The sequence below is a fragment of the Postia placenta genome, assembly GCF_002117355.1.
Source record: "Postia placenta MAD-698-R-SB12 unplaced genomic scaffold POSPLAscaffold_22, whole genome shotgun sequence".
Classification (NCBI taxonomy): Eukaryota; Fungi; Basidiomycota; class Agaricomycetes; order Polyporales; family Adustoporiaceae; genus Rhodonia; species Rhodonia placenta.
The window spans coordinates 531,966-545,276 of NW_020169853.1; the positions used below are offsets into that span (position 1 = coordinate 531,966).

General features: G+C 56.8%; 4 protein-coding genes across 4 annotated transcripts; 2 read left to right on the top strand and 2 right to left on the bottom strand.

The window, feature by feature from the left end:
- Positions 1 to 294: 294 nt before the first annotated feature.
- On the bottom strand, positions 295 to 1,530 carry POSPLADRAFT_1050602 (hypothetical protein; the record flags this gene model as incomplete). Its single annotated transcript, XM_024480022.1, has 3 exons — positions 295 to 701; positions 757 to 1,179; positions 1,227 to 1,530. The coding sequence occupies 3 exons, from the start codon at positions 1,528 to 1,530 to the stop codon at positions 295 to 297; spliced, it is 1,134 nt and encodes a 377-aa protein (XP_024333503.1).
- A 1,846-nt stretch (positions 1,531 to 3,376) lies between these two features.
- POSPLADRAFT_1159219 (hypothetical protein) lies at positions 3,377 to 7,019 on the bottom strand (the record flags this gene model as incomplete). The annotated part of the gene is made up of 14 exons (XM_024487405.1): positions 3,377 to 3,504; positions 3,574 to 3,776; positions 3,836 to 3,930; positions 3,983 to 4,120; positions 4,180 to 4,255; positions 4,317 to 4,502; positions 4,532 to 4,713; positions 4,744 to 4,805; positions 4,998 to 5,253; positions 5,342 to 5,492; positions 5,569 to 5,741; positions 6,062 to 6,260; positions 6,398 to 6,482; positions 6,980 to 7,019. The coding sequence occupies 14 exons, from the start codon at positions 7,017 to 7,019 to the stop codon at positions 3,377 to 3,379; spliced, it is 1,974 nt and encodes a 657-aa protein (XP_024333504.1).
- Positions 7,020 to 7,897: 878 nt separating this feature from the next.
- On the top strand, positions 7,898 to 9,810 carry POSPLADRAFT_1076559 (hypothetical protein). The gene is made up of 4 exons (XM_024482929.1): positions 7,898 to 8,608; positions 8,666 to 9,133; positions 9,214 to 9,357; positions 9,434 to 9,810. The coding sequence occupies exons 1-4, from the start codon at positions 7,906 to 7,908 to the stop codon at positions 9,634 to 9,636; spliced, it is 1,518 nt and encodes a 505-aa protein (XP_024333505.1). The 5' UTR covers positions 7,898 to 7,905; the 3' UTR covers positions 9,637 to 9,810.
- Positions 9,811 to 10,871: 1,061 nt separating this feature from the next.
- Positions 10,872 to 12,816, top strand: POSPLADRAFT_1175105 (hypothetical protein). Its single transcript, XM_024488326.1, has 6 exons — positions 10,872 to 11,214; positions 11,280 to 11,352; positions 11,405 to 11,494; positions 11,546 to 11,603; positions 11,654 to 12,221; positions 12,280 to 12,816. The coding sequence occupies exons 1-6, from the start codon at positions 11,134 to 11,136 to the stop codon at positions 12,565 to 12,567; spliced, it is 1,158 nt and encodes a 385-aa protein (XP_024333506.1). The 5' UTR covers positions 10,872 to 11,133; the 3' UTR covers positions 12,568 to 12,816.
- Positions 12,817 to 13,311: the final 495 nt, after the last annotated feature.

Sequence of the window (13,311 nt, forward strand, 5' to 3'; positions counted from 1 at the left end):
AGAACCGTTAATGGAGCACATGCCAGAAGGCTCTCACCCATGCGCTCTTCTCCAGTGCACCTCACAAGGCGAGTAAATGAAGAAGAATGACATTGCATGGTACAGATACAGATGAACACGTGTCGGACTTTGACAGTGCGATTTAACATTACAGCGAACACGCGATATGGTAGTGAAGATTCTGAATAATTACGGTGGCATCGCTGATGCAGGTAGGCAGAGTTCATCTGCGTGTAGGTATCAAGATGAAGGTGAGCGCACTCGCCTAGTACCGGGACGCCTCTGGATATATCATCAGAGAACGTCCCCAACGATCTCCACCGAGTCGCCTGTCTCCGTGCGCTGCATGGTCGACTGGCGGAGGACGCTTCCGACACCGCTCTTCATCGCGTACTTCTCGGGGTTCTCCTGTTTCCCGCCCCCATCGATACTGATCTCGCATACACCATTGGTGACAGCGGCAACGTCCTCCACGCGGATCTCCATCGGCTTCTCTATGTCGCCCTGTGTCTCGGCTTCTAGTCTCCGCGCGTCACGACGTGCTGCCTCTTCCAACCGTTCAGGGTCTCCGTCCATGACCGGGAAGCTACCCCCTTCAGGGTGTGCATTCGCTGCACGCTTGGCCTCGTCGGCCAGCGAGCCCGGTGGAGGTGAGCGGCCAAAAGCTTCCTCTTCCGCCTCCGCAATACGCTCTGCGCCCACTGTGGACAACCGTCAATGACGTGATTTAGGAAAGACGACAAGTCTTGTACGTACCCTTACCCAGCGTGCTCACGTTCACTTCATTGACTATATTGAGCTCCCGATCTGCCTTGATACGCTCAGCGTCTCGTAGTGCGATTTCCTTCAGAGTGTCCGGATCCACCGACACCCCAGGTCCCTCTGGGTGTTTGGCAGCGGCCGCCTGCGCCTCCGCCGCAAGCGAGCCCGGTGGCGGACGGAATCCGAGAGCGCGGTGTTCGTGCGACATGAGGGTGCGTGCTTCCGCTGCGCTGATGGTGGCAAGGTTGACGCCTCCAACCGGTGGGGATATCTTTGCTGCTTTCGCTACACCGTTGCCGTTTGCCTTTGTCGGTGAATCCGGATCAACGTTTGTCTTCCGCTCGGCGAGGATGCGGACGGCGTCCTGACGAGCGAGCTCTTTTAACTTCACAGGATCAGGGAGCTTTGTGGGGTTGCCTTCAGGATGTTTAGCAGCAGCGGCCTGTGCCTCCGCTGCCAGCGACCCGTGTGGTGGCCGGAACCCCAATATTCTGTGCTCTTCGGACATGATTTTCCGTGCTTCCGCTGCTCGTTTGTCAGCTTTCCGGCCACACTCTGCGAATCGTAGAGCGCCTCACCCTTTCCGATGGCGTCCAGATCGATTCCCACAGCATCGGCGACGGAGCCCCGGCGCTGCGTCGCACCCGATACAATGGACGGCTCCGCAGCACGCAGGAAGTCTCCGGAAACAACGGTGACCTCATTCGTGACAATGCTGGGCGGTGTGGCCGGGGCTGACATGGCGGGGGATGAAGACTGGGAGGACATAGTGAGGTGGTGGTGGTTGGTGTAAGCGATGCTGCTGCGCCGTGATCATATAGGAAGTCCATGGGTGGCGCTGTGGCACACAGGCGTCCGTCGGCTGCTTCAGTGATCATTGTGGGGCGTCACGTCGCCGCGTTGCGAGACGCGTCGTGTCACATATCATGTGACGCATATTACACGCGTAGGTCACACAAAGGCGACATCTGTCTGGACGCGATGTCGTAGTACTAGTGATATTAGGGCTGTTATTTTAGTAGCGTCAACTGATCGTGCTATGCTATTGGTATGCAGAGTGATCGTCATATGTGTATATGTTGTATCTGTCACAAAGATATCAGCTTCCAAGGCCGGGTGTTATACCTACTCCTTGCCAACCAGGGTGTTCAAATTACGGCATTGTGGAACCCGGTAAAGCGGGGTTCTTCGCGCCAAGCTCACGATTCTAGTGTATGTTGCAGATGCATCCGCCTTGCGAACCGCACCGAGCGCAGTCGGTGACATCTGGGCCACAGGTTTAGTGCGCGTGGGTGTGGAGCTGTTGTGAATGGTTCAGACGGCTTGGCCGGGAATGCGTTGGTTCTTCGACATTTGCGCACTGAATTAGCGCTCTATTCGACTGCGGAGGGCTTGCTTGCAACGTGCGCGCCCGAGAGCGCTTCGCTTGCGACGCTGAAATGTAACGTCATTGGTGCTGAGATCGGTTGGGACTCGGCCGCCTGCATATTGCCAGTCGCGGGCTCGGGCCAGCGTCGGCTCAGCTTCATTCACCACATTCGACGCTCACATGGGTACTGGATTCCACGCACTCGAGCTTTGGTGTACTTGTCCTGACGTCGTCCACAGGCTACAGCCACGAAGCACTCCCGACGTGGGACTTCGGTCGGTACCCCCACTTTCTTATCTAGATTACCCCGGAACAGAGGCCCGGGTGATAGTTAATTTGATCGCGCAGTCAGGAAGTTCCCGAGAAGCGGGGCATGCCTATCGGCCGGTCTACGTGCACTTGTCACTCGCTCGTCTTCCCTGCATGACGACCGGTATGCGTTCTCATGTCCGTGATCTGCGTTGCCTACTCGAGGAACTGAGTGCCACGGAGACGATGCGAATGGCTTCTATCCTCCCACCACCTATTTCAACATCTGTGTACTGCTAAGATGTTCGTCTTCCGAGGGTTTCAAGTAATCATGAGCAGGACACGTAGACCACGGAGTGAGTCTGCATACTGTGGAGTACGGGGTTTCGTAAAACATTTTGATGCCTGAGCCTATGTGCTCGAACGAGCAAACGCGCTACTATTATACCATTTAGGCATCATTCCTAATGGTCTTGGCAGTTTGTATACCAACTTTCACGGCATTCCATAATTAATTGCGAGCAGTAGAGAGGTGCCGGCTGGAAGCAGCTAAAGTGCGGTAGTTCTGCGAACTCTGTCACTCATGGGTCACTGCGGCAAGTTCAACTCCGCCGTGGCAGGACAACGGCTTATAATTACTGTGAATCTGTCTCATCAAGAATTTGCAGAAGGTCATACAAAGTGTCTTAAAACCCAAAAACCCCCATTCCACAACAAAGCTATTTCTCCCCAATCGGCTTCACAGGTAGACTACAATGTATGTCTATAATGTCATACAGGTGTCAGAAGTACAGTCTTTGAGATAGAAGATGAGATCACGCTGTTTTGCAAAATTGATCGACTTTGCAAATCCCCGTACTCCACAGTATCGCAAGGATATCCGGAATGAACAAGAATATAAAACTATCGTAAAGTCATTCATTTACCAAGACAGACATTATGTAGCCTACAGTCATTAAAAAGCATAAGACACCAAGCTCTATCTGCGTAGCTTCTTCACTGAGGGAGGACGCGCGCCTTCGAGTCGCCGCTCGACAAAGAAGCATCGCTGGGCACGACGCCCTGCACACGTTCCTCGTGCGCCTTCTCAGCGGCCGCCACCTCGAGATACGCCGGCGTGAGCGCTAGCGCCAAACCAAACACGCAGGTCAGCCTCCGATCGCGCAGGACAAACTAAGCAAGCGTCCACGTACTCCGATTCGAGTCGTTCAGCACGAACTCGTAGAAGACGCCCGCGAGCAGCGTCGCGGGGATGTTCGTGAGCGCGGCGATCGCCGCGTACCGGCCGCCGGACGCGGGCAGGCCCCAGAGCGTGAGCGCGGCGAGGCGGCCGCCGACGTCGCGCGCGGAGTTGGCGGCGAGCCCGACGGGCGCGTAGCCCCAGATCACGATGGCGCTGTGGGTGTGGTGGGGGTGGTCAGGGGGCTCCTGGATACGCGGATAGAGGGGGCGTACTATGTGAAGGCGATGATCCAGGGAGCCATGGTCGGTGGCGAGAACGGGTTCGTTGGCTCGATCGCGCCGAAAACGCACACTGCGAGGATGAAGTCCTGTCATACCAAGTCAGCACAAGAGCGCCATTGAGGCCCCGGATGGACTTACGCAGACGAACTCGTTCACGAAGATGTTGCCGAGGCTCGCGCCGGGCGTCGCGTACAGTCCGAAGATTCCCCCTGGACCTTGCGAGGTGAACATGATTTCGTCATAGACACCCTTTGCCATGAGAGCTTCTGTCGCTTCCTGTGTTGTGCAGGAGGTCATCGTGGTGTACACCAAGTCAGCGAAGGTCGTTTACGTACCTGGATTATGGTGTGATATTGGGCGTAAATGAGGAGGCAGGCGATGTATGCACCGAGGATTTGCGCGACAATAAGCCTGAGCCGCCATCAGAGGTCGCCCAGAAACAGATATTTTCGCTGTCTGATTTGGCACGCACATGAGGGCTCTCTGCGGAGTACAGTGCCCGCGGACTAGGGCATACACAGTGAAGGCTGGATTTACATGGCCTTTGGAGGCGGGCTGTGAACATGTTGGTCGGCCTTGCACATATATCCACAACGGAGTCACCGACCAGGCAGATAGTAAGTGCCAATACGATTCCGATGGCGTACGCGACACCAATCTGGAAGAGACCTGTTGTGTTCCACGCACAGTAACGTTGGCCGATGCGTCACGTTTAAAGACAGGATGCACCCACTACTTATGCTGGGGAGGCCTAGGATGTTGCCTAGGACCCAACCAGCCGTCGAGCCTACACCAGCGAAGGTATACAGGAATGTCCCCATCTGTTCAGCTCGCTCGATGAGCTCAAGGCGACATGTGACGATGCTGGACTGACCGCTTCGGCAGTGAATTCGACGAACCAACGCGCGTGACCATGCCGCCTCCTCTCCCAGTTCGCCATGAACCGCGAGCGGGGCTTGACCTCGGCAAGATGGACATGCACCGCGGTGTCAGACTTCATCTTCGTCCTGGTTGAAGTGGGAGATGGTCAAGGGGGCCGAGGGGACGACTGGCCTTTAAACTTTCAGGAACGCCGCATTTTGTAGTTGGTGAGGCGCTTTCCAATTTAGCCATTTTGATGGGGCGGCTGCCCCCATGAGAGCTTCTCACATACATATGGGGCTTAGCGCCCATGTGAGCAGCCGAGATCTTGTCATGAGAAGACCTACGGGAGAGGAGCCAATGGCACGAGGGCGCGTGTCTCTATTCACCTTCTTGCCTCCGCCTCTTCCTCCTCTTCCAGTCAGGGCCAAGGTTTGACACTGGGCGCAAATGCTCGGCGGCTTCTGTCTCCGACCTTCGCTGTGTATGGCCCACTCAAAACGCCCGTTGAACTCTGCGGCGCTGATCCGATACTGCAGGAGGTGTGCCTGTGCAGATCGCAATAAATGGACGCTGAACGCTGACGAGGAGACACATACCAACTGCCGATCGTCAACGTTTCGACGATCATCGTACGTAGGGCAGTACCGTCTTGCTCATCAACGTTTGCTTCATGACCGGGGGTGAGGCTGCAGCAGCTGTTTTACATCTGTCGAGAACAAGATCACGAGGCGGTGGTCCGCCTTCCTCGTCGCTAAAGCCAGTCAATTTATCGGTGGTCACCTTCCTGTGCAGCGGTGGTAACCCATCGGCAGATTCTGGACTACCAAACCTTACCAGAGCAAATGTATCGCAATCTACACCCTAAGCAGGCCCAGGCCTCCCATTCGCATAGAACGATAGTGGATCGATCAACAGAAACTGTCAGCAGATGAGGCAGTGTGGTCTGGGAGAAGCCGTCCGTCTTCCTCTCCTGCGCTACGTTCACAGCATCTACTGCCTCGTGCTCAGGGTTCTCTTCAGGATCATCGTCTGGCTCGTGCAGGCAGTAACGGAACTGACGCACCTTCTACGCCGTCTGCACTGCCATGTGCTGTCGACTGAATGCTGCCCCAAAGTCCAGTACACGTGTCTGAGAGCGGTGCGGTGAGCATCTTGGTGGACGCCACATGGGCCCCTGATGAGGCGATGATGCCCGGTATGAAGCGGAAATGGCGGTCAGCGCGATGCTCCACCATAGGTCGCCTGACTGTTTTGGCCACCATGGGGTCTCAGAAGAGCGATCGAAGGATCTTGCCTGGTCGGCCATAAAAGGGCGTCCGCTAGAACATTTTGCAGCGCATTGCCTCCTCATACGGCGTCCCTCGAGCTGCTTCCTGTGAGCCCTGCTGGTTTGAGCCCTGCTGGTTTGAGCCCTGCTGGTTCTCGTAAGTATCTCGGGATCCTTGCAAGAATTCCGTACGTGCGTGAATCTGTCAGAATGGCAAAAGCCTCCGCATACGATGCAACGCTCGCACATTGTGAAGTTGTCCGAGGTTCGATGCTGGCGGGGCGCCTTGCGGGGGGATATGCGGAGGAGTTTGTCCAAAACAAGTAAGGACCCACACTTCTATCTCACATGAGATATTTGTAATGGCTACCCGCGAGCGAGGGTTCATCGGTACAATTGAAGGGAACAGCATCAGCGCTCACCGCCTGCGAAAAGCTGCACCGCGGGACTTAAATGGATAGCCAAAGTAAGTTGATACATGTATATCAGTGACAAGTGTGTCCGAGCCTAGCTTCGGGCCTAAGAGATGCCAGCTGCTATAGCTACCTACTGCTTGGAAGCTCATCTTATCTACTCTTATCTATGTCCGTCTACACTTCGAGCGTGTACCGAATGAAGCCCGCTGAAAATTCTCGTGTCGAAATGTATTGGTGACGGGCAGCTCATGCAGGTGGAAAGTACAACAGCAAGGACGGGTCGTCGTGGCAGAGCTTCAATGCCAAATTTCAAATGCACAAGAGTACAACGATGAGATCATATCAATCTGTTCGGTCAAAACCAGAACTTGGAGCGAGTATTTAGGTCGAAACATACAAGAGGCTTGTGGGGCTTTTGAGCTAATGCTCGTCCTTATGCGACCGCGCCGTCTCGGGCTAGACCTGCGCTAGGTTGTCTAACTTTCGGGTGCTTTCCCTATATGGTGCTACCTTTACTTAGTATGGGAGCGGCATTTCGATCAAGAATTTCCCCCCTCTTACTCTTCATTATTTCTCCCTCGCACTTACCGATCGACAACGTAGTGCCTTCTAGATTCCCCTTCGGCATGTCATCTCAAAGGAATCATAACGTCCCACGAAGGCCAGGAGAATCACTCGATCAGGTGCCTATGAGCATATATAGGAGGGGTGCTCAATTCTTGTCGCTCGTTCGTGAAGCACCCACCATTTTTGGTATGTATTTTCAACCCCGACTGATCCTTCAGCCACCCGCGATCGACAGCGACATGGCGAGCTCCAATCGCAAGTCTCATGGTCATTGGTTACTCACGATTATGCAAATACTACTCAATACAGCCAATGATGCGGCTTTGTACAACAAGGCTCAAGGAATGATCTAGATGACTGCGACTGCCTGCAATTGCAATATATGCAGTATATTCTTGAAGCTTGAAGATGGTTTCTCCAAAATACGTCTGTGTCGGATTCTGACTTCCTCGATCGGAACGTCCCTGCTCCCTACGTCAATCCGATTCCATAGCTCATTCTCTGTCTACCTCCACGTGATACCTACTCTACATACTTATACCTTGCTCCGCCGCTCCCCTGCTCCCCACTTCTCTCCTCAGTTGTTGTACCACTACGGCTGAGGTATGTTCATCTCGTCTTTCTCCCCCGTCCCAGTACTGATTCGAACTTGTAGACTTACTCCATTCGCGTCGATGGCGGGCGCCTGAGGGATCAGCGTTCAATGTCCCGGTGATTGCCGAATACGCTGCTGTATCCTTGTATCCGCCGGCCGCGTCGGTAACGCGCTCTCATCTTGTCTTCATCTTCATTCTACATCTCTTATACGAGATACCACCGCTTGCGGTGCACATCCTTGCCATCGGTGAGCCACCAACTGCTGGATTTCCACCACCAGGCGCAAGGCAGGTGCTGGCGCCCACATCGAGCAGCATCGACGCTACCGCCCTGACGACAAACGCGACATCATGCCTCCCCCAGAAAGCCTGTTCGCCATCGACTCGCCCCGCATCGCCGCACTCAGCGAGGTGCCCGAGGACAGCGTCGTGACCCCGCGCTCGCCCTACTTCCACGCTGCGCTCTCCTCGTCTACCTCGACCTTCAAAGCCGCGACCGCCGCGACGGCCGCGACGAGCAGCAGCAGCCTGTCCAGCGCGTCCGCCACGTCGTCCTCGCGCGGCGTCGCGGGCCCGCGGAGCCCGTCGCACCTCGTGCGGCCGTCGCCCTCGAGGTCCACTAGCGAGGTGCGGGAGAGCGTCGCAAGCGCTGTAACAGGGAGTGGGCGCGGCACGCCTGCCGCGGGCGGGAGCCGAACACGGTCGGGCTCGCCGGCGACGCTGAAGGAGAAGCACCGCGAGCGCGAGGGCGATCGGGAGAGCGTGCGGGAGAAGCACCGGGATCGTGGCAAAGAGCGGAGTGCTAAAAGCTCGAAGAGCTCGGGCAGCACGCAGAGCGGGCCCCGGATGCGCACGACGCCGCACCTCCCTCACGCGAAGGACGTCGAGGTGGCGCCGCCGACGCTGATGTACTGGAGCCCGGCGCCGGTGTTTGGGCTGCTGCCGCAGCACGGGATGCGGGCGCACTCGGCGACGCTGGTGGACAGCGTTGTGTGGCTGTTTGGCGGGTGCGACGAGAAGGGGTGCTGGAAGGACGTGTATCTGTTCAATACGGGTGCGCAGCGGTGTCTGACGTGATTATGGGAACCTGATTATTGAATTGCAAGCGCAGAAACGATGCAGTGGATGCAGCCCGTGATGCTCGGCGACGTGCCCCCGCCATGCCGCGCGCACACAGCGACTCTGGTTGATCGCCGGATGGTGGTGTTTGGCGGCGGAGAAGGCCCTGTATACTACAACGACACATTCGTGCTCGACACGGCGACCAGACGCTGGACGCGGGTTGTCTTCCCGGAGGGTGCGCCCGTGCCCCCACCACGGCGTGCGCACACGGCAGTGCTATACAAGAATAAAGTGTGGGTGTTCGGAGGTGGGAATGGCATGGAGGCCCTCAACGATGTGTGGACACTGGACGTGAGCGGGCCGGTGGAGCGGATGCGGTGGCAGCTGGTGGACACGCGGGGCAAGAAGCCAATCCCGCGGGGCTATCACACAGCGAATCTAGTCGGGAACGTGATGGTGGTTGTGGGTGGCAGCGACGGGCGTGAGTGCTTCGCTGATATCTGGTGTCTGAACCTCGGTAAGCACTCACCTGATGTTGATTTCGGGGAGCGATGGCTGATTGAGAGAATGCTGTACACTGTATTTATGGTCTTGTAGACTCGCTAGTCTGGAGTCAAGTAACGCTTGACGTGTCGTACCGACGGCTGTCGCACACCGCGACACAGGTTGGGTCGTACCTGTTCATCATGGGTGGTCACGACGGTAGCCAGTACACGTCGGAGCTGCTACTCTTCAATCTCGGTGCGTGCCCACGCCTGTCCTGATGCGCGCACCTTGTGCGCCTTCTGTCCTCCTATTGACGTAGCGTTTCGCACAGTGGCGTTGAGCTACGAGCCCCGCTCGACGGCGGGGAAGCCCCCGTTGCCCCGCGGGTATCACGTCGCTTTCCTCGCGGACAGCCGGCTCTTCCTCATCGGCGGGTTCAATGGGAGCGACGTTTACGACGACGTGCACATTCTCGATCTCGCGGGCGCGGCGTACCTCCCGCAAGTGACGAGTTTCACAATCGACGTCGAATGAATAGGAGAACTACACCCTCGTATCTACATCTGACGGGCGGGGCCCACGAGAAGGGGGGAAGGGGGGATGCGTGTAATTTATGAGGATTGGATATCAGTAAGGAGCGCATAATCTTTGTTGTATCTGACATTCGCGCATATGCGCTGTTCAAGAACATAGCAGTGGTTCCGTGGTCATGACGGTCTGCCTGATTGAGTGAAGCTGTGCGTGTTGTGGATGCAGGTACGTGACAGAGTATCAGGCCAGGTCGCGGATGGTGGCTATTATTGGCAATACTGGTGCGGGGTTTGCGCGCTGCTGCTGATGTGCGGATGTTGCTAACAGAACTCAGATGTGTGCTGTCTCGTTGCGGGGAGCAGACAGCCTATTATAGCCATCTTAATTGACAGCCTGCATGGTGGCGTCCTCAAGTGCGCATCTGTAACTGCATCCGCAACATTCCAACACATCCACTGTCTACTTTGAGAAGGAGGCCTGAGGAGGCGTTGATTCGACCACTGCCCAGCCTCCACTGGGCTTCACGTATCACTGACCGCGACATGGTCCTGACAGGATATGGCAAGGCCGGCGACGTGCGGCAGCGGGGTTGTCTGTTCGTTACCAGCCCAGCACATGATCGATCAGGGCGCGTTATATGTAGATGGCAGGCGACCGCTATCAGTCGTCGACGCATACCGACGCGAGCTATTGTTGGCCACAGGGGCAGGGAAGGAAGGTCAATATGCGGTAGTCTGGCGCACCGGGGCGTCTGGACGGACCCGTAGCGCTGGGGGCTCGTCACTGGGCAACCGTCCGCGCGAGGCCATTGGCTGCCGCGCGTCGCCCGTAGAGATCGGGTATTGGACGTGCTGGAGGTGATGCAGGTTGAGCGTATGCACGTCTTCTGCAGTATCAGATACGGCACTCGTGTGGCAACCACTATTTTTTGAGACGGGACGGGGCTGGCTCCACAATAGTTGTACTTTGCACGAGTTATTTTGGTTCGCAGATGTGGGTCCAGAAACAATGGCGCGAAGGTCCAGCGGATACGGCGTTCATTGAGGGGGGATGCCGGGTCGGCGCTGACGGCAGCGATGGTGGATTGCCGTGACGACGAGAGCAGGCTGGCTGTCGGTCCCATCGTATGGAAATCGAGGAAGAATGGGGTTGGCAAGGCAACCTCGCGCTTCGTATCTGATTAGCTGGGCGACCATGGGCCAGTCACATGCGGAATAGGAACGCGACGACGTTGTACCACTCGAGCCGGCCCTCATTGGCCGCGCGAGACATTATAAAACAGCGAGACCTATCGCAGCAGATTTCACCACTTCTCCCCCTCTTCCATCTTGCCTTGCTCTTGCTCCCGTCCGCTGGCCGTTGCCTTGCGCTTGCGTCTACTCGACCCGGAGTCGTTCTTTCCTTCTTTCATCGGCTCTACTTCGTTGTCAAGCTCACAAAGCATCCGTTCCCTCTTTCATTCATTCGCCGCCGCCCATTCTCATATAACTTGAAGCCGAAATGTTTGCCAAGGCCATCGTCGTCGCTTTCCTTGCTCTTTCGCTCACTGCGAGCGCGGCTCCGGCAGCCTCTTCTGATTGTGTCAGTCTGATCTTCTCCTAAATTAACTTTCGTGATCGGCGCTCACACATCTCGACTATTATTAGACTGTCACGGTCACGGCCCGCGGCGTCGCTTCGTCTGCAGCCCTGGTTTCCACTGGTGGCAAGGGTAAAAGCAGTCAGTACATGCTCCCTTAAATTAAATGTCTGTGTTCACGCAAGTTCTTCAGCGAACAACAACACTGGTGCAGCTGCTTCAGCTGCCAGCGGCTCCGCGGCTAGCACCTCCTCAAACACCGGTAGCCTCCAATCGTCATTAAGTGAGCTGATTGAACATCATGGGAGACGACAAACTGAACTCTGTGCCGCAGCGTTGGACTCTTCGTTGATTCAGACCGGCTTCAACCAGAACGGTCAGGCTAGTGGAGAGTGTGTATGCTCCTGTCCCTGCCATATCATCAATCTGACAATCCCCCCAGCCCTGAGGGTGCCGGCCAGGTCGCTGCCAACACCTCCGCGAACAACTTCATCAACTTCTGTGCGGAGTACGCCAACCTGCCGCTCACAAACGGCACGCAGATCAAGACCGGGTCATGTAACGCGGCGCCGATGGGTGTGATTCCCGCAACGACCGCGATGCCCTCCGCCAAGTTCGTCTTCCCCGCCAACCTCGCCACGATCCCCGCCAACCAGAACTTCACGATCCAAATGGCCATCAAGAACCTTGAGACGGGCAACTTCGTCAACCCGGACACGAACTACTTCGCCGCGCCCCAGGTCATCAACGCGCAGGGCCTCATCGTCGGCCACTCGCACGTCGTCATCGAATCCATCCCCTCGCTTGAGACCACAGAGCCCACGGATCCCCAGACCTTCCAGTTCTTCAAGGGTCTTAACGATGTCGCGGTCAACGGCATCCTTTCGACGACGGTTGCCGGCGGTCTCCCCGCTGGTACCTACCGCATGGCCTCGATCAACGCTGCTGCCAACCACCAGCCTGTGCTCGTCGCTGTCGCCCAGCACGGTACTCTGGATGACATGGTCTACGTAAGCGTTCTCATTATGACATCGACTGCGAGCCGGCGCTGATTGCCCCTGTTTCCAGTTCACCGTCTCTGACAACGGCGCCGCTAGCTCTGCGTCTGGTGCTGCCGCGAGTGGTGCTGCTGCGACCGGTGCTGCTGCAGGTGCTACTGCCTCGAGCGCCGTCTCGTCTGCAGCTGCGAGCGCAAGCGCGGCGGCCGCGGGTGGCAACGCCAACAAGGGTGGTGCCGCCGGTGCAGGTGCTGCCGCTGGCAAGGGTGCAGGTGCTGCTGCCGGCAAGGCAGGTGGTGCTGGCAAGGGTGCGGCTGGGTTCGCAGGCAAGGGCAAGCGGTGGTTCGGCCGGGCGTGAGTGCGCGGCTAGCCGTGCATCGACGTTCCCCGTCCTCTCCTCTTCGTGAGCCCTAGCCCTGTGCCATACCCCGTCCGATCTCGTCTGTACACCTATGTTATTTGAGTCTGGGCTGGCTCGCTTCGCTTTTTCCTTCGCTTCCCACTTAGTACACTTGAACGTCGACGCATGCGCGCCTGGTCGGGCAATGGCCCGGAGCTGTTCGTTCATCTTTGGCAGAGCTTTCAATATACAGGCATTTTCTGATGGACAGCTTTTGGTGTGCGGTGTGATATTTTGGATGCGCCTTTCGTGATGCCGTCTGGGAGCCTTTGAACGGTTTGTGGTTGTGTCTTTTCTTCTGGCGCGCAGCCCATAGCAGCATGAGAACTGACATTGGTGTTGTGGCATGTCGGCATCCGTCGCTGCTAGTGTGGACTGTATCGGGCTGACATTCCCACTGAGACTGTTGTTGTCAAAGAGCTCGCATATGCACTCGGGCCGTAGTACCACCCACGCGCCGAACGGCTCCGATACACAGTCAGTGTGGCAGGGTGTGTTCCGCCCATCCGCTTGACGATCTTCCCCGCAATTTTACAACGATACGATGTGTTCGTCGCCGTCGCAACATGGGAACATCGGTGACAGGCTTGGCATTTGGGCCGGCTCCGCGCCCGACATGCCCATGCGGCGCGAAGATATGTCGAAGTTGTCATGACATTAGAGTGTCCATTGAGCATGTAAGCTGCCAGGTGTGTGTGCGGT